Source organism: Diuraphis noxia, unplaced genomic scaffold, assembly GCF_037042655.1.
Source record: "Diuraphis noxia isolate RWA-SAM2 unplaced genomic scaffold, SU_Dnox_SAM2 contig0002, whole genome shotgun sequence".
NCBI classification, from domain to species: Eukaryota; Metazoa; Arthropoda; class Insecta; order Hemiptera; family Aphididae; genus Diuraphis; species Diuraphis noxia.
This window is the reverse complement of record NW_028301712.1, coordinates 17,840,626-17,865,399: the sequence shown is the minus strand read 5'-3', so window position 1 is coordinate 17,865,399 and position 24,774 is coordinate 17,840,626. Positions and strand designations below refer to the sequence as shown.

At 28.8% G+C, this 24,774-nt stretch overlaps 1 protein-coding gene and 1 pseudogene across 2 annotated transcripts; both read left to right on the top strand.

The window, feature by feature from the left end:
- Window positions 1-5,945: 5,945 nt before the first annotated feature.
- On the top strand, window positions 5,946-10,101 carry LOC107165144 (uncharacterized; annotated as a pseudogene). Its single transcript, XR_016190602.1, has 6 exons — window positions 5,946-6,702; window positions 7,215-7,287; window positions 7,830-7,929; window positions 8,798-8,923; window positions 9,012-9,170; window positions 9,262-10,101. The product of XR_016190602.1 is annotated as an uncharacterized LOC107165144 (transcript).
- Window positions 10,102-13,931: 3,830 nt separating this feature from the next.
- On the top strand, window positions 13,932-24,305 carry LOC107165134 (uncharacterized). The gene is made up of 7 exons (XM_089219705.1): window positions 13,932-14,059; window positions 18,544-19,298; window positions 22,372-22,441; window positions 23,220-23,319; window positions 23,501-23,626; window positions 23,687-23,845; window positions 23,934-24,305. The coding sequence occupies exons 2-7, from the start codon at window positions 18,572-18,574 to the stop codon at window positions 23,988-23,990; spliced, it is 1,239 nt and encodes a 412-aa protein (XP_089075831.1). The 5' UTR covers window positions 13,932-14,059; window positions 18,544-18,571; the 3' UTR covers window positions 23,991-24,305.
- The last annotated feature ends 469 nt before the right edge of the window (window positions 24,306-24,774 follow it).

The window sequence follows — 24,774 nt, the reverse complement described above, 5'->3', positions numbered from 1 at the left end:
GATCGTCTCAGCAAAATAATACATTCTGAGATTTCACCAGATGATTTGAATTTATACTTGAGCCTTGATACAACGTAGGTATATAAATTTAATCCGAAAAAAATACTGCTTCTATGATTGAATATTCAAAATTCTTAAAATGCTTATAGAATTGTATGCAATATCACCCGTTTAGTAGATCAATTATACATCAAGGGAGGTGAACATTAATTACTGACATTGATATAAATAAAAATGCTGTGTGCTTTTCCTTGCTTTAACCTTGTGATTAGATTTTTTAGAGATGAATTCTCGCTTCACATACATGTGTTCCAAAACCAATCGTAACTCCATACAAAGATCTAAATGTCATAGTGGCCATTGCTTATTAAGATCAAAAATAAATAATATATTAATTATGTAATAGTTTAATAAAAATAATAAAACGATTTTAATTTGGTAATCACAACCCTAACCAAACGTAATGCTACCTATAATTTAAAAAAAAAAAATAATACTTGTTTAACTAATTTTATTACTAGGCAATAAATTAATAAGTAAGTGTATAAAATAAATTAGGCTTTAGGTAGGTAAATGTTTCTGGAACACATGTTTTTTCCAAGTACCTATTACATTCCATATTTTCATCTCTATATTACCTAACCTATCGGTTATCGGTTATCGATTTATATGAATAGGTATAATACGTCCTACTAAAAAGGAAGTTTAGTACTGTTAAACAATACCAGTATCCAGGATGTAGATATAATAATTTTATTTACATCGCGGTTTCAGCACCTTTTTGTGCAGTTTGTGATCAATTAATTTCTTTTAACCGGAATGTCAAATTGAGGGTGCTATATACCTATATATATTATATAACAAATAGAATATATAATATAGGTAGTATATCGTATATGGTATGTTTAATATAAAAATAAATTGCCACATAGGTGATACTGTAGAATTTATGAAGTGTATTATAAATTATAATTAGATGTATCAATTTGTTGCTATACTTGGTTGTTTAAGGTTATCGATAACGCTTACTCAGTAAAACACACTCAGTGATGTCAAGTACTTCAGTAAAAGTACTTCAACAATACATTTTAAATACTTTCTCAAGTATCTGTAGACTGTATTAAAATCAAATAATAATTTTCAAATACTTCAATAATTATTTTTAGATTATAAACCTATTTAACATTTTAATTTTGATCATATGAAAAAAATAAAAATTTAGAATCTACTTAATAATATATTTTTTTACTGTAAATTAAACTTGAATATTTCGACGTAGAATACAGTTGGGATATCTAATATGCTAGGTATATTAAATTAACGCATGACATACAAATTTTATCGGTTGATTTATAAGGTAAAAAAAAATAATATTTTATAAGCAATTTGAAAAAGTTTGAAAGTATAAACTCCGAATTCGTATAAGTAGATGTAAACACTGATAGTCTATAGATAATAATAAACTTTTAAACACGTTATGTGACGTCAGTAAAAAAATACTGCCAGTCCTACGCCTGAAAATATGAAAAGGGTAGTTTAAACATATTTTAATATAATTATTATTTATTACATATTATACATTTAGTATTAGTATAAAATATAATAAATATAGTGCTAAAAATAAAAAATGTGATATTCGGGCAGAAAAAATTAAGATGACCACAACAAGCATAAAAAAGGGGACGTAGCTCATTCGGCTACTGTTTTTCAAAAAGGTAAATTCCCAAACGGTTCCGGTTTTTACAACACAAATTCCTGGACACTTCATATTCTTAGGACTGTCTTAAAACAGATGTGGTTAAAAATGTGTTAGCAGTTTTAAAAAAAAAAAATCTATATACACATACATATTATATAATAGCAATAAAAATGAATTATATATCGATGATATTATAATACACATACGCATTGGCAATTATGATGCTCTTTAAGTACGAGTACGTATAATATAATAATATATTATATTTATATAATAAATGTTGGTGTAGATGTTTGATATAGTATGTAATTTCAATGTTTGGGTATTTTCCGAGTTTTCGATATTATCAATATGTACGATATTTTTGGAATTCCGTTTTATAAATTAATATAAAGTATTTTAACACTGTAACAGTATTCGATATATCTGTACTCGTATAACAGTATGACCGTTAGTTGTTTTTGATGGGAGCTGTTTGGGATGCGCCGGAAAAATGGCTTGAACGCAAATATACTGATGCATAATTGTTCTTTTTAATACTTATATATATATAAAACCAATACATTTCACGTTCAGGTGGATTATTAATATGTAATGGTTTTAAAAATGTATGTATGATGTTCTTTTGTGTCTACAACCACCTTTTGGAGCAGTATAAATATTTCATTCTTCAACCTTGAATTTTAAGTTATGACACGCATGGTTATGACTTATTAAAACCTTAATGCTATTTAATTTTACTGGATTTGACAAATAATTACAAGATTCTCACGCAATGCCGTTTTACTATTTTAACTGCCGGCTATTCTCTGATTTTTTACTAAGTCATTAATAACCAAAGGTAGGACATTTTTATATAACTATCTAATTTGAGCCATACATTTTATATTGTATTTTTATTGGTTTTTATCTTTTAATTAATTTTAATATTAGACTTAAAAAAATGTATTATGACAGCTAGAGTGTGATGTGAAATTTAAAAGGTTGTGTGCCGCGACACACAACTTGAACTTTTTTTCAATAAAAAAAATTATAAAATGATTATGTACTTAAATTTAGATACCTAATAATTATTCACAGTATGCCATGACTTATAATAATTAATAACAATATATACCGTGATGGAAAACAGTTTGGGAAAATGGGAACCACTGACCTAACTAGATGATATGCATTTTGTCAATATTATTTAATTATAATTACCACTTGCAAAGAAATTCTAATATACCAATAAATTTATATCATATTTTAGCCGTTAATCGAAAGTTACTCATTATATTTACATTTTTTTTTCATATCATTGAAAGCGCCTTGGGATGATTTGTACCTACCTTGTAGAGTGTAAAAACACTAAAAACATTAACATTTTCAAATTCAATCCTTCGTTGGCTTCGTTTTAGAATCCCATAGGTACTATTATGCTGAATTTGTTTTTACTTCTGTGGTGCAGGGGCGGGTTTAAGGTGGTGGCTAAGGGGGCAATAGCCCCCCCCCCCTTGGGACTAAGCTAACTATTTTACAAAGCCAAGTATTATGATATATTGATATATGTATTAATAATTATTATGAAATATCGTCAATCGTCATTGATGAATATATGATTATTAACTATGGATATTAGAATATTTAGGCTTCAAGCTATTTTTAGATTGTTTTTCCAATCTATACCAATAATGTTGTTTATACCAATAATGTAACTATTTAAAATTTGTCACTATTGTGAAAAAACAATGACTTACTTATGAGGGTCGAGGGACTCAAAAATATAATCTGTAATTTTAAATTTTATATAGACTTAAAAAACAACTAACTAAATTTTTGAACCTCTATTAGCCCCCCCCCCTTTGGTGAGTGATAAAACCCGCCCCTGTTGTGGTGCGGTTGGTAAAGACAAAGAATGTGTGTTTAGAGTACTTAATATGCCTAATTGAACTGTTATTGTCATACAGTATCATGATTATTGATTACATATCTACTATTTTTGATTTAGTTCTTAATAATTCATGTCAGTAGGTATATGTTAAATCATCATGAAAAATCAATATTAATTTCAAATTATAGTTGTTTATATAGGACATAAAATCATTAAAATCTTAATTATATAGGTATCTCCATATGACCATATAAAACATTAATACGTTTCGTAGAAGAAAAAAAACCAAGGTCTAAAAGAAGAGTGAAATTAAACAAACTTCCTTAATAAAGAATTTTAATATGTATAATATATTAAGGCATTTGTTATAGAATTCAGTTAAAGAAAGTTCCAGTGTTATGAATTTCAACGTTTAGACTTATGCGTTATGAGAGGCCAATTTGCTATGAAGCTCTCACGCAATATACATTCTTAAATAGGGAAAAAATTATAATGTTCCTATTATGATTTTCTATAGTTCCTACTGAGTTATTCATAAGTTTAAGTTTAATTTCTTGACGTAATATGCAGTTAATTTAAACCATACATTTTGCAATAGGGGCATTTAAAAAATACTTATCATTAAATTATGAACTATATATGAAGACGTGCAAATAAAATATGAATGAATCCTAAGTGCACGTCAAACAAATTTCCTGCAGTAGTCAGTTGTCGTGTGTAAACCAATGAGTATTGAAGTTTATACAATAGATGTATTCGATGTCAAATATTTTTTTTTTAAAGAGGTATGTTCAAAATAAATTAAAATATAAACAATAAATTATGATAATGGCACTCTAAATTTTAGATATGATACATCATACATATGATTTTTGGTTCGAGTTTTAGGGTTTTCGGTTGAGTATAATATTCACAGTAAAAAAAATAAATTCTTAGTTTTATTTTCAACGGGATTAAAATTAGAAGTAAAATAGGAAATATATAAGCTTAGATGAATAAGTATTTGATTTTAAATACCTTCAGATAGGTACTTTGAGAAAGCATACTTATTTGAGTACTTAAAAAGTATTTGAATACTATTACTTTAGAAGACTGATGTACTGAAGTATTTTACACAAAAGTTTTAGGTGTAGAAACTGTTTTGTCTAACACGGTTTGGCCGGTTTGTACGACATTCATTGCGAAGTCGTAGGCTCTTACGTTGAAATCATAAAAATTTTATGAATTTATTTAGGATTTTGTTGAGATATATATTGTTCTATTTGTTACCAAATGGTAAATATGGATGCCAAATAAGTAGTGAATTACATTAAGCATAGCAACAATTTATTTTAATAATTAACTATATACAGTTGACGTGCACCAACTTAATAATTCAAGCTTAAAATAACCATAATCTACCGAGACAAATTTAACTAAACTTCTAAAATAAGTAATGCTAAAAGTAATAACAGAATTTACACGGTTTTGATATTTTAGTTACCTATTTTTTAAAAGAGATGAAGAAATTATAATACCGTTTAATAAATTAAAATATGGTTATAATGTAGACATAAAATCATAAAATAATAAAGATATTCTATTTCCAGTTTATCGACTAATAGTTACACATAACATTGAAAGATTGGAAGTAGATACTTTTTATTGCAAAATGAAAATTTTTTCGATTCGAATTAAAAGATTATTTTGTAAGATGTATTATATGAATATAATCAGTAGCGTACGCCAGATTTTATTTCAGTTAGGGACTTTCAGGGTTTTACATGTGTAAATAATTTAAATAATAATAAACAATTTAAATAATCTATTTTCTTAACAGGTTTTATATAATGTATTATAACAAATTATAATTAATAATAAGTTAACAATTTAATTTTTTTTTTTTTTAATACATACAATCTATAAATAGATTTTACAATAAGCATGTTTGAGGATTTACGTTTAATGACATGATTGACTTGATGAAGTAATCACCCAGCGGCAACACTTACTGGCAAGAGGGTTAGAATTATTTTAAGTCACGGTTTCAGCTACGCTTTAGCCTTCTAGGTGGGTTCGCAGGAATAGACTCAGAGTTTAGAGCAAGGATTAGAGGGTTAGAGTGGTTTGCAAGACGGGCACGGAAAATTTAATTTATAACTATTAAAAATTACCAAAAATTTTATTGATTCGTGATCGACTCAGTGTGTTGAAATGGTGGTAAATAAGATTTTTTTTAGAATGAAAAAATTTCAGAGGAGTTAGAACCCTAGAACCCTTCCCCTGGTTACGCCACTGATAACTGAATATAATATCATTTATTATTTAGAGCTAGCAGTAAATAGTGTAAATACATAATCTTTCAACAGTTTTGAATATTTTTTGTTTTTTATAGATTGCACAAACCTAATGGAACTAAGTCCGATGGAAAACTTCAATGATCATACCGCCATCATTAATTTAAAATTTTTAAAGCAATGTGGTTTTTATCAAATATTCGATCAAAACTCCAAAAAGATATTTGGCTGGAATGTTTACCAGCTTTATTTTATTGTATTAATCGCGATAATCGAGTGTATGTTTTTTTTCGGGAATTGTGGATTTCTATTTGAGTTGGAAGATAGTATTAACAACATTGATTTATTCTTGATCATATTCTCTAACTTATTGAATTATTCTACTCTGTTGAAAGTGGTCATACTTATATTCAACAGAAAAAAAATTCTGGACCTATTAAATGTGACGGATTTAATGTTTTTGAAAAGCAAACATTGTCGTGATAACATGGAAATACTATACAAACATCGTAATAGAACTTTAAAGCTTACAAACTTATATTTTTACACAACTATAACTGTGTTTTTTGAATGGATTGTTTTTCCAATTATCACAAACTCATTTTTATCGTACAAAAATGACAATCAGCGTTTAGAGAACATTTTAAAAATGCAATATCCTGTAGATGTAAACACTTTTAATAAGTATTATGTGCTGTTTTTCATATTTGAAATAATAATAGGAATTAAAATGGTATACTTAGTATTGCTGATCGATATATTATTATTGTCTATTGGTTGGGCGATAATCGTTCAATACCAAGTACTGGCTGTAGCGTTTAAGAATATCGGACATAATGAAAACTTTCTAAAGGGTGAGAAAACATTTCGACCATTACTTATTTTAAAAGAATATGTATCATTAGAAACTCAGCTAGAATCATCTATTCGACTGTGTTCAATCAATCTTAAAACAACTGGAAATAAAACAAAAAACAAAATATTTATTTCTTTGTCATTGGTTTTAAATTGTAATAGATTTATTATTATTAGAAACTAATTTAGAAATACCTAATGTATAAATGATTAAAATATTTGTAATAATAACTATAATAGCGTAAAAATACTAATAAAATAACAAAATTCCAAATTACCCTCATCCCTTATAATTACCACCATTACAGACATTATAATTATACTAATTATACCCATACATTTTAGCACAGTACCTACGCAGTTAGGAGCGAATTAGTAAGAGTGTAAGACCTTTAAAAAAATTCTATGCATTTCTTTTTATTGTATTACCTACAATATTAGTATATATATAAAATATTATATTAAATAATACTTTTAGGTTACATATACCGATTACCCACATTTTTTTCAGATCATAATCATGATATTGTAGATGATTATACATATTTTAAATCGATTTTGTTTGATCAACAACAACTTGATTTGTAAGTATATTTTACAATATAATATGTAAATACATAGGTACCTAATGCATATTAAATTTACAATTAACTTAGTAAATTACTATTGTAATAAAATAATTATTACACCAGATTCTGAGGCTAGTGATTTATATTTTTTAGTAAAGTGATCGTCATTATCTTTTGGGTCTGTAAATATTTTTAAATTTAACTTTGAGTGTGGTATGTAGGTAGATACATTGTAGTATGGAGGTGGAATTAAAAGTAAAAACTATGGTAATGATATAATTTTTTAATAATTCTTTACTTTTATATGCATAATAAATATTAATCTTTTACAGGATATTATATTTTATATTTAAGCATTTAAACTATTAAAATATTAAAACTAAAATTCTTAATTTTTTATAAATGTCATTAATCCTACGGCCTATGATTTAAATGTCAATGGTCACGATAGTAAAATTATTATAGTTGGGCTTTTTATGTCAAAATCATAATATCATTGATATCAACAAGTTCATAACAACAACCTAAATCAAGATTATTTTTATTTATTTTTACAGGAAAATTAAATTATATATGTCTATCGTGAAGCCTATTGTTTTAATGCACGTTGCTATCTGTTCAAGTCTAATGATAATGTTGTCGAACTCATTCATTATGGTAATATTCTAAAATAGTAAATATTAATTATAGACTTAACGTGTACTGTTTAAAAGTCAACATTTTAATATTGAATAATATAGTGTCTACTTAATGCTACATAATAATGAAATAGCCAAGGACTTTGAGTGGGGGTGGGACTACGTCTCATAAAAAACTTACATTACATTTTTTTTTTTTTACTCCAATTTTTTAAGTGCATCCTTCGGGTGTAATGGGTAACAATATTATTATCAACAGTAAGCGCATGTATATTATTTCGTATTAGATAAAGGCGTGAGACTCATGCCTGGTATAACTATTATTGTTCTGTGTTATAATTATATAAGGTAGGCTTGTGTAACCGAAGTGCCGTACCTACCACAAATTTTAAACCTCAGCCGTGTGATCAACTAATAATATTATCGAGATAATAGAAGAAGGAATAATAAAAGAACTAAGAAGCACAGATTTATTGTATTTTACTATTTTACTATTTTGATACTTCCGGTTATTCTATGATATAAGTTAGATAAAGATTACTGATATGTGTTAAACACGTAGTCGTAGGTAATATGATATACCTTATGAGTATGCTTTGGATTTTAGCATAACATCTTGGGTACATATATTTTAAACTGAAGTGTTAGCGTGAGCTACACAATATTTTTATATATTTTGTTGTAATATATATCAAGAAGTTATGAATGATTATGATGACTAAAATAAACACAGTAAATGGGAGGGGGCTATAGACCCTTTAGGCTTTAGCTCTCTGGCTACATCTCTACAATCTAATAATTAAAAATGTTGGTTGTCCCTAATACATTTTATTTTTTACCAATACAGGTAAAGGTATTTTAATAATTTGTTTAATTTGCTTATATAGGTTTTCTTATCAACAGGATCATTCACTTACAAAACCATAAATTTGTTTAAGATCGGCAGTGGAATTGTACATTTATGTGGGCAATTATTTCTATATTGTCATTTATTTGATAATATGAACTTAAAGGTTGGTATCTATCTAAGTATAATAATAGGTTTACATTTTATTTTATTTTGGCTTAAATTGAAAATAATAAGCCTACTACATTACGTAGAGAGAATCTGCCAACCTTGGAATATATTTTTGTAATTAGACAAACATGGATTTAAAATTGAAAAAGTTATTATTATTTACCATGCAGATCAACGACGCTAATCATGTAAGGATGAAAGTTTCAACAAAAAAAATAGTCAATTTACAACTATTTGCTAGCGTAAGTAATATTAATTTATTGACTAACAAAATAGGTACTATTCAGAACCACTGATGCTTTATATCGCTTTAATATTTCAATACGATTTCAGGTTTTGATGACGTCCTACAACATTGTATCCGTCATGGTAAAAACAATGAATAAATAGAAAGACATACTACACAAATATACAATAGATTATCAATTATTTTGCGCTATTAGGGGTTTTAAATATTTATATAGGACTTGCATTAAAAAATATTATGTAATTCACCAATACCTATTATTGATTTAAAAAAAAAAAAACAATAAATTAAATTACCAAAAATTGACACTTAAATTATGGCCTTAAATCAGTTTTAAATTCACAGTTAATTATAGATTGTAAATTAATTTATTCAAATTATTAAAGCCTAAAGCTCAAACGTCTAGAGTCTAGATACCAATCTAGTGACTGTTAACGTGTGATGTCCAATAATCAACCAAAAAATGTATTTGATGGGTTGGACCGATGTCTACTAATGTTGCTCTACCGAGTTTACAGAGGTGGCATAAATAAGGAAGACGTTTGTGATGAAATTGAATCAAAACGAATAAATAAGAGAGATATAATGCTGATAGTGACGAAGATGAACCTGACGAAATATCACCATCAACAAAACAAATTCTAGAAGTGCTTAAGATTCTGTGCAGTAGGATTCAGTAAAGAAGCAATTCTGACATATTAATGGCTAAAGCCACGTCAAGCATATGATGAAATGGTTATTACTTATTTTTTTTTTCACCAGTTACAGGGAGGGAACTGCGTGAGCAATACTTTCTCACAGTAACTATCGTTTATTTAAGCAAAATAACAATTCTAAATTTGGTGGTGAATCGGAAAAACCCCTATTCACCAATCCATTACAATATTTGTACAGTCATTGGGAGGCTCTATCCTCCTAACTTTGACCTTTGGTCCACAATAAATGTCTTACTAAACTATTGTTTGTATTTTCTTCGTTATGGTGGCGCCCTTTACCGTTGTCGCTCCTCCGCTTCTCGCTCCTTCATAATTCTTCCAACCATGCCCAAGATTTTTGTCCAATTATATTCGGACTGCAGCATGGTCGTTGTAATGTTCTATGCAGTGAGTTCACTAATGCCTACGCATTGACAAACTTCACTCCTCCACCTTTCCCATGCGTCGCAGACCAGTATAGCATGTTCTGCGTCATCTGCCATGGTAAAAATCTGTTTGTCCACAGATTGGACACGTGTTGGTGTTCGATAGGTTAAACCGCTTTTGGTATGCCCGGTAGCAGCCATGGCCGGTCAAGAACTGCGTATGTGGAAATTTACGTTACCGTGATTTCTGTTATACCATCTTTTCAAATCTGGAATCAGTTTGTGTGTCCATCGTCCATCGTTTGCCGCTTCCCATTGTTCTTGCCATTTGTCCAACGATTCGTTGCGGGCGTTTTGTCATGTTGACCCTCCCCGCATTCTCCTTCGCTCTTCTGCCAACAGGTGTAGTGGTGGTGTAGAAGTTATAATTGTTAGGGCTGCATATGGCACGTTCCTATAGCCGCATACTACACGAAGCTGTGCCCTCCTGTGTACCGACTCGAGTTTGCTTAAGGTCTTCGTCGCTGCTGTTTCGATCCAGAATGGTGCGGCATACAGAAGGATTGACTCTACCACACCGGCCTGCAGTCTCCTTTTTGGTTCGCTTGCTCCACCGAGGTTGAGAAGGATGAGGCTGAGTTGCTTAGTGACTCTAGAAATTCTTGCTGCGACCAGTGTGACGTGGTCCTTGAACTTTAACTTGGAGTCAAGCTGTACTCCGAGATATCGTAGGCTCCTGGCCGACGGTATATTGTTTCCTGCTAGATTTAAGTTCATCGTGTTGTTTATCTTTCTGTTAGTGAACATGACAACCTCCGTTTTTTCGACCGCGAGGCTCAGGCCGTGCTCCTTGAGCTCCTTCATCCATTCAATTACTATTCTAAATGCTTCTTCCAGCTGTTCTTCGGCTTCCTCGCTTCCTGGTTGGTTTTTGCAGTTGCCACTATAGCAACATCGTCGGCAATGGCTAAGAAATCGATGTCTTGGGGGAACTCAATTCGTAGGAGACTGTCGTACATTATGTTCCATAAGTCAGGTCCTAAGACAGATCCTTGAGGCATGCCCCGCGTCACCTCGATGGTACGATATCCGTTGGGAGTGTTTATGGAGACGCTCCGATTTCGAAGGTAGCTTCTAATAATACAGATCAGGTAGTCGGAGGTCGAAATTCCGATCAAAGCATTTATGATGTCACTCCATTGTGCTGTATTAAAGGCATTCTTAACATCCAGGGTAATCATGCCGACAATTTTTCTTCGATGGGACGTATCCAAGTTAGCCTTTCTGATGATTTCGCCGAATCGGTTGAGTGAGTCTAGAGTTGACCTTCCCTTTCTGAAGCTATTTTGTTTGTCTGTTAGAGTATTCATCAATAGGTGGCTCTTTAGTCTTCGCATCAGTAGTTTCTCAAACAATTTTCCAGTCATGTTTAACATGCAGAATGGTCGGTACGATGATGGAGCTTCTGGCGGCTTTCCGGGTTTAGGTATTAGCACCAAATTTGCCTTTTTCCATTCGAGTGGGTAAACCGCTTCAATAATTATATACTGGTTATACACCTGGAGAAAGTACTGGGGGTTTGATTTCACCGCAGCTTTAAGGATTTGTTGTGGATACCATCGGGTCCCGGTGATTTACCGTTTGGCAGGTCTGAGGCTTCTTCTAATATTTCTTTCAACGTGAATTTGGTAAAGTCTTCGGGATGAAACAGCCATTGTACATTCGCAGCGTCACCATAAGTAAAGAAGTCAGTAAAGAAGCAATTCTGACATATTAAAGGCTAAAGCCACGTCAACCATGTGAGGGAATTATTATTACTTATTAGTTATTACTTTATTAGCCTAACCGAAGAAGAAAAAACTCAATCAAACTAGATGAATTTCTATTAAAAATGTATTAGGTATTTATGTATGATGTATTTCAACCAAACAGATATTAATAAGTTAAATACATATATTTGGCAACAGAGGAGTATAGTATTGTGCTTAAAGACACTCCTCTGCTTTTGGTTCTAAATCGGACGAAAAGAAAAGTAAATTTATATACAATTAAAAATAATTTAGATTATAATTTGTCTATTTAACCCATTTATTACTTTAACATTATACATGTTACAATATGTTACATCTATCTACTATCAACATGACATATTTATAACATATTTCAGAAATATTTCACGTTTGTATTATTTTAATCTGAAATATCTATAAATATTTTTAATGTAGTTAGGTTTTTTACGGTCTTTCACCTTTTTGACTCATTCTGTTAACGGACCTAAATGGTCCCAAAGTGAGTCCATAAACGACGGCTACAATATTATAAATTGAACAAACATAATTTAGATATATGTACAATCACTACAATCTTAACTATCGACTCTGTAGAGTCAAATATAAGTCCCTTTTCTTTGAAAAAGTATTCATGCAAAATTGCAAACCTACCTCTTTTCATTATATCATAATAAATAATACGTTTAAATATTCAGCTACGTACATTTTGTTTATCACTTTTAACATTATTTCGCATCGGTCGAAGCACTTTTTCAATTTTAGCAAATTCTAAATGGAAATAAATATTTTAAATGTTATCAATTTTTTATCACTATAAACTTTCAGGTCATTTTGTTGAAAAATTCATAGGGTTTACAAGGGCCTTAAGTTGACCGGGCTAATGGCCAATTGTACATTCCCGGCCCGTGCATTTTGGTGACCTCGAGGTGATCGATATACTATAGTTAAATATTATCATCATTATTTAGTCACGGCATACCTGGATAATTTTTTTTTTGTGACCTATGTTCATAAATTATGTAGTAGTACTTTATCAATTGGCTGTGTAATTTATTTTGAATATGCCAACCTATAAAATTTAGAATTCAAAATGGTTCTTGAAGAGAGTGAGCAGAAATACTTGAATGAATTTGAAGAAAATTCAAGAGTTCTAAGGGCATTCCTTACACGTGTTAAAACCACAGCCTAAGATATGATGGATTTAAATCGATTATCTGAGAGTGAAAATAATGTTTCTCAAACGAGAAGTTGGCAGGGTGCTAAAATTTTTACATGGTGATCGATAAATATAATTATTAAAGTCAAATTTATATCAAATTTAATTTTAATATTTAAATTTCCAAAGTAGTAAATTATTAATTATAACTTGCTATCCCCCGACGTTACCCGAGCAAAGATTTTGTTGTTAAATGTATATGCAATATTCATACGGTGGATTTAAAGCTTTTTATGCCGTTGCATATCCTGTGGTTTTTTATATGATCTAAAAAAAGCGTAATATCAAAAATTTGGTTTGAAATTTGAATGTCTATAGTAAGACAGCGACAGCAAGACAAAATGAAACTTCCTACTTACGTACGTACGATTTACTCATTATATAATCAATAGCGGTTACGTGTCGATACAGGCGGCAACAATATTTTGTTTTCATCGAAATAAATGACGCCGATAAGGCACAGTCGTAAAAAGGTCTAGAAGAACTCCACCCCCAGCCAATACACACGATAACTGGCTCTTCCTGTCGTAAACATGGATATCGCACGCGGGACGTAGTATATGATCCAATAAGTCAAGGCAAGTCCCTCGACGTTCTCAGTTGTCTCCTGAAGTTATAACGCCTAGGTATACGTAAATGCTATTGGTAGCATAGCGTTCCAGATTAAGTCTCTTTCACATCGTCCATTTTTCTGACGTCCCTTTGAATATGAACTGATCGGATAAATAATATACGGATTAACAGCCAATTTATCATCACAATCCGTTTGTAACACAACTACACTCTACCTACATAGCGTGAGTAACGAACATAAATATTGTACAATGTTGGTTAATATCTATAATGCTAAGTTGTTATATTATTGAGAATTTTCTACGTTTTAAGTTAATGTCTTTCATTTAAAATTTCTATCATTTTAATGATAAAAAGGACGAAAACATTTTATAATATTATACCTACAATATTATCAGCGACATAGAAATCTCGGATCATATTTATTTTAAAAAAAGGTCTCATTTGGATATATCATATTTTATTGAATTGTGAAAAATTTGGTGTATACTCCCTTGACGGGGAGTCGAGACACAAAATTGAGAAAATCTAATGTATTTAAAATATAATATATATATTTAGAATTCAAATAGGAAGAAAAAATCACAACTTACTTTATTAAAGAAAATTGTATTATTTATTTATTTGGTACTTTTCGGTTATCGTACCCCAACGGTCGGCCGGCCGACTGCGGCGGCGGTCGGGATACCTATACCGATTCCGTTCTCGTACCCCATTATATTTATCGCAATGCTTCCATCATAAAAATATTTTTTACTTACAATAATTTTTTTGGTATTCATATTGTATTGGTAATAATACTTTATTATACATTTTTTTTTTATTGATATTTTATTATACTTTATTGGTATTCACATAATTTATTATAATTTCTTTGTACTCCTATAATTTCATATTATATTATTTTATTAAAATAAATTATATTTTTGGCAATTATTTATTTATTCGTATGGCAATAAAACTTGACAATATTGAGATAAATATAATGGGGTACGAGAACGGAATCGGTAAGGTATCCCGATTCCCGACCACCGCCGCAGTCGGCCGGCCGACCGTTGGGGGTACGATAACCGAAAAGTACCATTTATTTATTTTTGAATGAAAACATGAATTCAAAACACGTCATACAATTTTAGATTAAATTATAATATATAAGTTATATATATTACATAAATATATATTACAAAAATGATTAATAACTTACTATGACAATAGTAATTTTACATATTTACACCTGGCTATTATATTAACTAATACAATTGGTTCATTGTGAAAATAAAATAAAATGTACATTTTAATTTTGAAAAAACAAAACAAAAATTGTATTCTCTAAAATTGTCCCGAAATATTATAAATATCAATGAAAAAAATAAGTAAGTTGAATAATAGAAAAAATAATATTAAATAACCTAAAATCTTTACAAAAATGTGTAACACTGTTACCTAAATCTGACTTTCTAAAATTTGAATTAGAAGTAATAAACATATTTGAAATTACATTAGCTTTACTGCTAATGGTTCTTGTACTGCTCCGACGCGACGGTGTAACAAATGTAAAACTATGTAGATAAGTCTGTAGTGTTAAAAATAGATGTTGATAAAGTGAAATTCGTAAAACAGGTAATAAAATATTGATATTTGGAGGGTGGTCATAATATTATGGACCATATAAACTGTTCATTAGTATACATAAAGTAATAGTATATTGATTATTATTTTTAGACAATTGCTGTTTGGATTTCATGTTTTTTTTTTATTAATTTTAAAATATCTAAAATATCATCATCGTTGAAAATAGACAGTGAAAAAGTAGAATGCTGTCAAAAACTGTTTGATTTAGATTTCGCTTCCGAGAATTCGTCTGATTTTTCCAATAAAATCATTATTTTAGTTCCAAATTAATCTTTTTAATTTTTTTTTTAACTCTATTTTCGCAGCAACATCTCTTTCTATATTTAATACTTTAATGTTAGATAGGCAATCTTGTTCCGTGTTATTATAGATATTTTTTTATCAGTTTTAATGTTGAAAAAGATCTTTCTGCTGCTACTATTATTTCTGGTAAAATTAAATAAATTATACAGCCAGTTCAAAATCAAAGATAGATGTACTTAAATTGTTTTTTATTATACATAAAGTATGTTCTTTAATGGATTTGATTTTTTGTGGAACACGCAGATCTCTAATACATAATAGTTTTCTGGTAAAGTCGGATGATATACCAGTAGACTGATATAATTGAAAAAATCAATTGATGCTTTACTCAATTCATTGTCACTTAATGCAATTAGTAAAAATGGAAATAAAAAATCAAAATTCTTTGTCGCTTTTCTTAGCCTTTCAAATTTAAAATTCAGTTGAAATAGAATTATGTCAATAACCGGTAAGACTATTTTAACGTCGAAATTTTCATCAGATAAACCGTTTCGACGATTTCCATCTATTTCATCAAAATGTCTTACGCAACGAATATTTTCCTTCTAATATGAAAGTTATTTGAAATTCATCATTTGACACATAAATGTTTGCATTCTCACAATATATTATCGTAATTGTTTCTTATATATTATCTATAACTTCTTTAGAATTTTTCAAGTTTCTACAAGCACTATGCAAATTTGTATGTGATGTATATTATATATTTTATACGTCGTGTAATAGTCTTATAATATGCTCCTTAATTCCACAAGTTCTAATTTTTTTTTAAGGATGAACTAGTATTTCTTTTTTTTTACTAATTAAAGACTCGAAGGTATATTCGTTAATATGGACATATTGGTGCTTTCAGTACATCAATAAATCTTGACTTCAATGGTTCAATGAATGAAGAGATTCATAAAGTGTTTACATTGCGTGAAACACAATTTTTTTAAGCTTTGACTTTCATTTTTTGAGATTGCTCATCATCGTCTAAAGCTTAAATATCCTATTTTGGTGCACTTCCACTGAAAAATATTGTAATTAACTTTTATTGTATCAAAAAACAATGCCACTCTGGGTGAACATTTGCAACATCTGATAAGTGTCTAATGGTCAATGGAATGGTAAACTATCTTTATAATAGTTAAAAACCACGACGGCTAACGACTAAGTAGCGAATATTCTTCAGAATTGAAATATCAAATAATTTAACTATGTCGCTATGTCATCATTTTCAACTTTTTCATGTATACGAATCACGAATTCACTTAATAATGGTGATAGTCAATTATTGGCAAATGAGTAACGAAAATAATTAATATGGTCCATTGACCATGAGTAATAGCAGCCACTTGCATGATTAGGCGGCCTCCGACAATCGGGCTATCTTCAGTCCAGACGTGGTAGCAGAGAACGGTATCTAATAGTCTATAGATAGAAAAAAAAAATATTAATCTTATTTTTTAAACGTAGGCAACAGTGTTGATTTGAGTCAAAATATTTTCTTTTGTAATAGCATATATTATGTGATAGTTTTCATGTTAAAAAAAAATAATTAGTATAATATAATTCTTATTTTTAAAACTTTCAATGTCTTAATAAAATGTCTATCTTGAGAAGTGCTAAAAAGACGTGCAAATCTTTTGAACTTTTGTGTTTTCAAATAAGATAACTGCAGCAATTTCCATACTATATTGTTCATGATAATCACGTACTAAAATTCGGTAATAGACTATAATAGTTATACAAATTCTAACAACATGTTAATAATTTTTTGTAAAAAAAATTAAAATTGAAAACGTGGTGCACTGGTGCCGTTGAGATGTAAAGGTACGCGTAAAGTCTACAGTCTACACCAGGAGTCTTCAACCCGCGGCCTGCCCTGTCATAATATGCGGCCCGCGATCATATTTTAAATTTAGCATGCACATTTTCTAGTTCAATAAAATTATAACAGTAAAGCTATCGCTATTGGAAATATGCGATATAAAAAATTTGTAATTTTAAATGTACCTACCTAATTTTAAAAATTGTAATAATAAAACTAAATTTTTATATAAAATACATGTTTTTACTACGAATGCGGCCCCCAAGATGATTTAAAAAAAAAAAAAATAATATTTTGTCCGCTGCATAAAAAGGTTGAAGACCCCTATATCGACTTGAGGTATGTAGGTGAATTTAAAGAAAAAACTTTATTGAAAAAAAGGAACAAAATGTAATGTTTATATTATGGGAGTGCCACGATAATCTTAATACATATCTATATGGATTTCAATATTTTGAAATTGCTTTAAGAACAACTTAGGTATGTGAGAACTTGTATTAAATTCTATTATTCACTGAAACAAAAATATTTATCAGCACATTTGTGTTAATTAAAACATTTCAAATACTTATATATAGTTCTTAAAATTTGTCTAAACATTTAAAAAAATATAGTGTATAAAATGATAATTGAAGTAATAGTGCAACGTTTTGAAGTCTAGCGATAAATATTTTTTGATATTGAATAATAACTATATGTAACTATATGTAACAAAAATCTGGGGTAGTCTTATATATTATTTATTTAAATAGGTACTCAATTTTGTTAACATTTGAACTTAAGTCACTCATAAAAAGTTTTAGGATTTTACTCTATATATTTTTCAATTCCCAAACTTATGATGACTATTGAATCAATTTTGATAAGTTTTTTTTATTAAAAAACGACAAAAACAAAGATTTAATCGTATCATCTAGATAGGATAAAATACATTTTTGTATAGATGATTTTTTTTTACAGATTGCACTGAACAACGGAACCAAATCCAATGGCCACTTTAAACGATAATGCTCCAACCATTAATTTAAAAATCTTGAAGCGATGCGGTTTTTATCAAATGTTTGCTCCAAACCACAAAAAGATGTTTGGTTTGAATGTTTACCAGCTTTATTTTATTGTATTAACCGTGTTAACCCAGTGTATAATTAGTATGGGGAATTTAGGATTATTGTTTGATTTGGAAGACACCATTAACAGCGTTGATTTATTTCTGGTCATATTCTCTACCTCATTTAATTATCTTACCGAGTGGAAAGTGGCCATACTTGTGATTAACAAAACCAAAATTCTGGAACTTTTGGACGTTACAGATTTAAAATTTTTGAAGAGCAAACTGTGTCGTAATAACATTAAAATATTGTACAAATATCGTAGCAAAGCCTTACAATTAACAAACTTATTTCACAATTTTTGCGTTTTTGTGATTGTTGAATGGATTGTCTTTCCGATAATGATAAACTCATTTTTATCGTACAAAAATGACAATCAGCGCTTAGAGAACATTATAAACAGGCAATATCCTGTAGATGTAAACACTTTTAATAAGTATTATGTGCTGTTTTACGTATTCGAAATAATAATAGGAATTAAAACGGTATACTTAGTGTTGCTGATCGACATATTGTTATTGTCTATTGGTTGGGGGATAATCGTTCAATACGAAGTACTGGCTGTAGCGTTTAAGAACATCGGGCATAATGAAAATATTCAAAAGGGTGAGACTATAATTTTTGACTAATATTTAAAAATAATATGAAATAGTAATATTTTATATACACAATTTCATTATTTAATTATAATGTATAGTAAAACTTTCTGTAAAATAACATACAAAATTAATAGGATAAAGAGACCACGAGACGATTAAAGATATTACAGTGAAACCTTTAAATGCTGGACACTATCAGTCCCTAAAATTGTGTCTGTTATTCGAAGCAAGGTGTACGCTATTCAAAAGATTCAGATTAAAGACAATTTGTAGTTGGTTGATGATTCCCAACTCCCAGTAAACGTCAACTATTAGAGTGTCCGTTAGAGGAAGTTGTACTGTATTTGCCTGTTCTTAATCGCTATAATAATCAATACAACTTAAAAGAAAGAAAAGTATATAAGACATAACCTCTAGACTCGTGATAAGCACTGTTATATGTTATTCTAGATAATTAACGAGATACAGCGAAACTTCCATATATTATAATGAACTTATATTTAACAAAATTCTCTGTTTAACCAAATGTATTTGAGAATCATGTACTTCATTATTACAATTAGGTTAGATTACTACATCTATTTAACGAATTATATTCCTCTATATTAAGATTTTTTATTGTTCCCCGTGTGACTTCATTATAGGTATGGCAGTTTTACTGTACAGTGAAACCTCTAAATACCGGACACTCTCGGTCGCTTAAATTTCGTCCGCTATTTGGAGGTGTCCGCTATTAAGAGGGGAAATACAGTACACATTTTACCGTCCCCAAAATTCCGTCCGTTATTCGGAGGTGTCCGCTATTGAGAGATTGTCCGTTAAAGAAGGTGCCACTGTATTATGAATCCTTATAGAAATTGCAGAATAACCCGTTTGATGATCTCCGTGTAAAAACTAGGAATAAGTCAAAACATTAATAAAAGAAGTGTATTTATTCTGTATTGGTTTTAAAATGTAAGGAATTTTTTACTATTCACATTTCGCACCTAATTTTAGATAAATAAATAATACCTAATGCATAAATTATTTATATTTTAGTAATAAGTACCTAATAATAAATTAGATTTAAGCGTAGGTAATAAAAATAAAAGTATTACAAAATTCCTATTTATCCTCCTTTCCTACCGTCATTTTAATAATACCGTTAAAAAGAGTAGTACAGCTCATAAATAAAAGCTAAAATAAGACCTTATTGACAGTGGTGTAGCCAGGGTTGATAAAGAAACCATGCCCCTCCCCCCCATTCCTCAACTATAAACCAATTTTTTTTTTTATTATTGATTTTATAGCAGTACGTCCATAGGGTATAAAAAATTACAACTTACAAGTAGTCATATATTCTAATAGTCATATACCTAGTATAATATAATATACGAATAATTATTACCTGCAGTGATGATATGATGTATTATAATAATATAATTAATATTATATTATAGCGATAGAAATTGTATTAATAGCTGTGGTAGTAAAACATTGAGTAATTATAACTGTAAGCATAGCTAGTAGATAATATGTACTAAGTATAAGCTATTTTTTTATTGTAAAATACTCGTCACACATATTATGTACAACAAATGAATTTTTATTATTATTGTACATGTTTGCGATAATCGTATATGCTACCGCTCATGCTGATTGCGGCAGTCCATGCTGTCCAAGTTATAGAGTTGTCTCTCTGTAATTATTAGCTGTTACCTATTTGCTTCTCGTATACTATAAATTTATCTATTAACTCAAGTATGACAAAGCAAATAACATATGACTTATCCAAATCTTTGAATAATATAATGCCATTCTAGTATAGATGCTTAAAAATTATTAAAGGAAAAAATAAAAAGTTCTATCTCAATAGCTTTTGAACTTGAAGTTGAAAAACGCATGCCTCGAACCTGTGGGAAACAAGCTGTCCGAAACAATATTAATGCCAAAGACTTGGAGAAATATTATAAAATAGAAATATTTATACGATTTCTTGATAACCAATCTAATTACTCAGTAGTCAGTTACATTCGACTAATTGAGATTTGTTAAAATACTAAACACAATTATACCACTAGAAGGATCAAGAGGACTCATACCACATAAATTCTAATTTTATACGTCATGGTGATTGATGAGTGATGACCAATTAATATTAGCAGCTATAAGACGATATCCTATTTATATGAAAATGGTTTTTTAATTAGTATGAATTTTTATTTGAAAGCAAAGTTATTCATATGGTCCATATTTCCGTAAGGAATGTCAACTGAAAGAAAAATTGCCAGACTACTGTAAAATAATTTTATACTACACAAAGATTTTTCCAAGTATAAAGAAGATCCTTCAATTATTTGCAACTCCGGCTGTAACATTGGAACGTACCTACCTACATCTTCTAGTCTTAAAAGACTAAAAACATATTTAAGAGCTATAATTAAGAAAGATTGAATGGTTTGGCTTTAGCTTTAAGTACGGTAAATAAATATAAATTAAAATATGAAAACACTGAAAAATAAATATTGACTTTTATTAAAAAAATCTCCAAGGAGAACAAAAGTTGTTGAATATGTTCATCTCAGCAGGATGTATTTATTATTTTATGTGGTCTTATAATAAGTACCTATACTAATTATGTCTAGTTTTTTATATTTATAATGGAAACAATATAAATTTAATTTTTGTAAGGTTTTTATTTACCTTCCCTTTTTAGAAATCCTGGCTATGCCACTGACCTCATATGTCTAAGTTCTATACCAGAGGTCTGGAACCTGCGGCTCTTTAACATGTAATCTGTGATTCTTTAAAATATGCATCCGTAAAATACGAATTGTATTTTTAAAATGACAAAATACTACAGCTACAAAAAAAAAGTTGTTTGATTCCTGGACCGAACAACCTGTGTATGGCTCTCTGGAGTTCATGGTTTAGTAATACTTTTAAAAAAAAATGACTCTTATCTACGAAAAGGTTCCTGACCACAAATTTTTAGTAACTATTCGATATGTCGAATACACCTATTAGTAGCATAGATGTAATTTATTAAATTGAAAAATATAGGATGTGATAATACCGATTACATACATTTTATTTTTCAGACCATGGCCATGATGTAAGTGATTATAATTCTTTTAGATCGATTTTGTTTGATCTACAACAACTTGATTTGTAAGTATATTTTACGATAAAGGTAATATTATATAAAAAAATAAAGTATATTATATTTACAAATTATACATAGGTAGTAATAATGACTAATAATAATGCAATAACTATTACAAAGGGTAAGTTTACTTTACATTCTAAACGGAGTGTTTAATGTAGGTATTGGTTTTAGATAATTGACGTGTTTTTTTCTATTTTCCTGATTGCCAACTCTTTTTGGAACAGAAATACTTAGATTTTCAACTTTGAGCGTTGTTTCTGGTTAGGTTAAGTCTGAAAATTTAATGTAGTTGTAGGTACATAGGGTAGGGCAGTAAAAAAATTCAATGTACTTTTAAAATTATCAGTAAAAACAAAAAAAAAATATAGGTAAACACGACCATTGGGTACTTACTTATACCTATTATGTTTATTTAAATATTTCTTGTTTTTCTTTTCAATTAAATATAATTCGAAATAGTTTAAGTATAAATTATATAATCTTAAGATTTAAAAAGACAATTTTTTATGAATTTAGCAAGCTTAAAATAATTTGCGAATTTTCGTGGTTTTTACGTATGTTGTCACTTGTCAAAATTCAAACTGTGAATGCTTGTAAAAAAAAATTGTGGCTATGCATTTCTTTTATTTTTCAACTTTTATTGTAACAATATGTTTGGTGCTTTGTATTAAATTTTCGAGCTTTTCTACACAACAAATAAATTTAATCGATATTAATCATAACATTATTAAGTATCTAAACAACAACCTAAATAAAAATAATTTTTAATAATTTTTACAGGAAAGTAAAATTATTCATGACCATCATGAAGCCTATTGTTTTAATACATGTTGCTATTAGTTCCGGCTTATTTATAATGTTGTCAAACTCATTTTTAATGGTAATTTAACATATTTAAATATAACAATTGATAGCAAACAATTTATTAAACTTGACTTGTATTGTCAAGGACTAAATAAGTCAAGATTTCACTTAAATATCATTTAATAATGATTAAAAAAGTACAATTTTACCTATTAAATTTGTAGGTATTTTAATAATTTGTTTCTTTTCCTCATTAGCTTTTCTTAGCAAAAGAATCATTTACTTACACGATCGTGAACTTATTCAAGATTGGCACTGGGATTTTTTACATATGTTTACAATTACTACTGTATTGTCATTTATTTGATAATATTAACTTAAAGGTATATATCTAAATATTACAATAGGTTTAAATCAAATAATAGTAAACCTACATTACACAGAGAGAATTTGTAAACCTTGGAATCTATTCTTGCGATTGGACAATGAGAAATTTAAAACTTAAAAAGTTATTATTATTAACTATGAAAATTAATGATGCTAATCAAAGAACAATGAAAGTTTCAATGAGAAAAATAGTCAATTTAAATCTATTTGTTAATGTAGGTATTCACATATTGCTAGTGTATCAATAATGAAATACTATACTTGAACCAATGCTTTAACATTTCTATAACTATGTAATTTCAGGTTTTGACGACATCATACAACATTGTATCTGTCATGGTTAGAACATTGACCAAATAGACAGTCTAAAGAAAACATAATCTAATATTTTTCATGATGTTGACAGTTTTAGATGCACAAATAATTGTATTTTTAGTGGTAAACAAAATAACTTTAGCTTTTAGTAAGTAAACGAGCATATGTAATTGAAAAACCATTTTAAGGTCAATATATACACTTAGAAATTGTTAAATTTTATATAAATTACCAATATTAACAAAATAATTTACTATTTATTAAATTTAAGTACCTAAGTTATGAAACATTTTGTTGAATAGATATTATTTAACAACATGAGGTATTATACTGGTAGTGGATATAACACCTTATATAATTTAAAAGCTTTATTATACTTATTCAAAAATATATTAAATAATAATTGTTAACCGAACAATATGTGGTTCAATAAATTAAATTGATAATCTAATTGTTATCTTGGGTATAATATTTTAATCCACTAACTTCTACAGTAAACATGATTTTTTTTAGAGAAGGCAGTTAGTAACAATACACTTCTTATTTAATACTTATTTACTATATTTGTAGTATAACCACAGAATAGATTAAATAACTACAGACCATTCTATCATACAAATAAAAAATTTTTTGTTTATATGGTAAATATAGTTAAATACTTACCTAATAAACATATATTAAATATATATGAACTCTAATTATTCATAAAATAATCCAAAAGGTGAAATGTTTCAACAAATCGTGCAGCGTATAATGCAGGCAGGTAGTAGGTACCAAACAGTTTATTACTTCATCATAGATACCACAAAACTGTAGCTTTTGTGACCTT

What these genes read in the sequence shown, in the direction of transcription:
- LOC107165134 (XM_089219705.1), top strand. Translation starts at nt 18,572, where the DNA reads ATGGCCACTTTAAACGATAATGCTCCAACCATTAATTTAAAAATCTTG. An exon ending in TAATGAAAATATTCAAAAGG is followed by an intron (nt 19,299 to 22,371) that starts GTGAGACTATAA and finishes TTTATTTTTCAG; the next exon opens with ACCATGGCCATGATGTAAGT. An exon ending in TGTCAAACTCATTTTTAATG is followed by an intron (nt 23,320 to 23,500) that starts GTAATTTAACAT and finishes TTTCCTCATTAG; the next exon opens with CTTTTCTTAGCAAAAGAATC.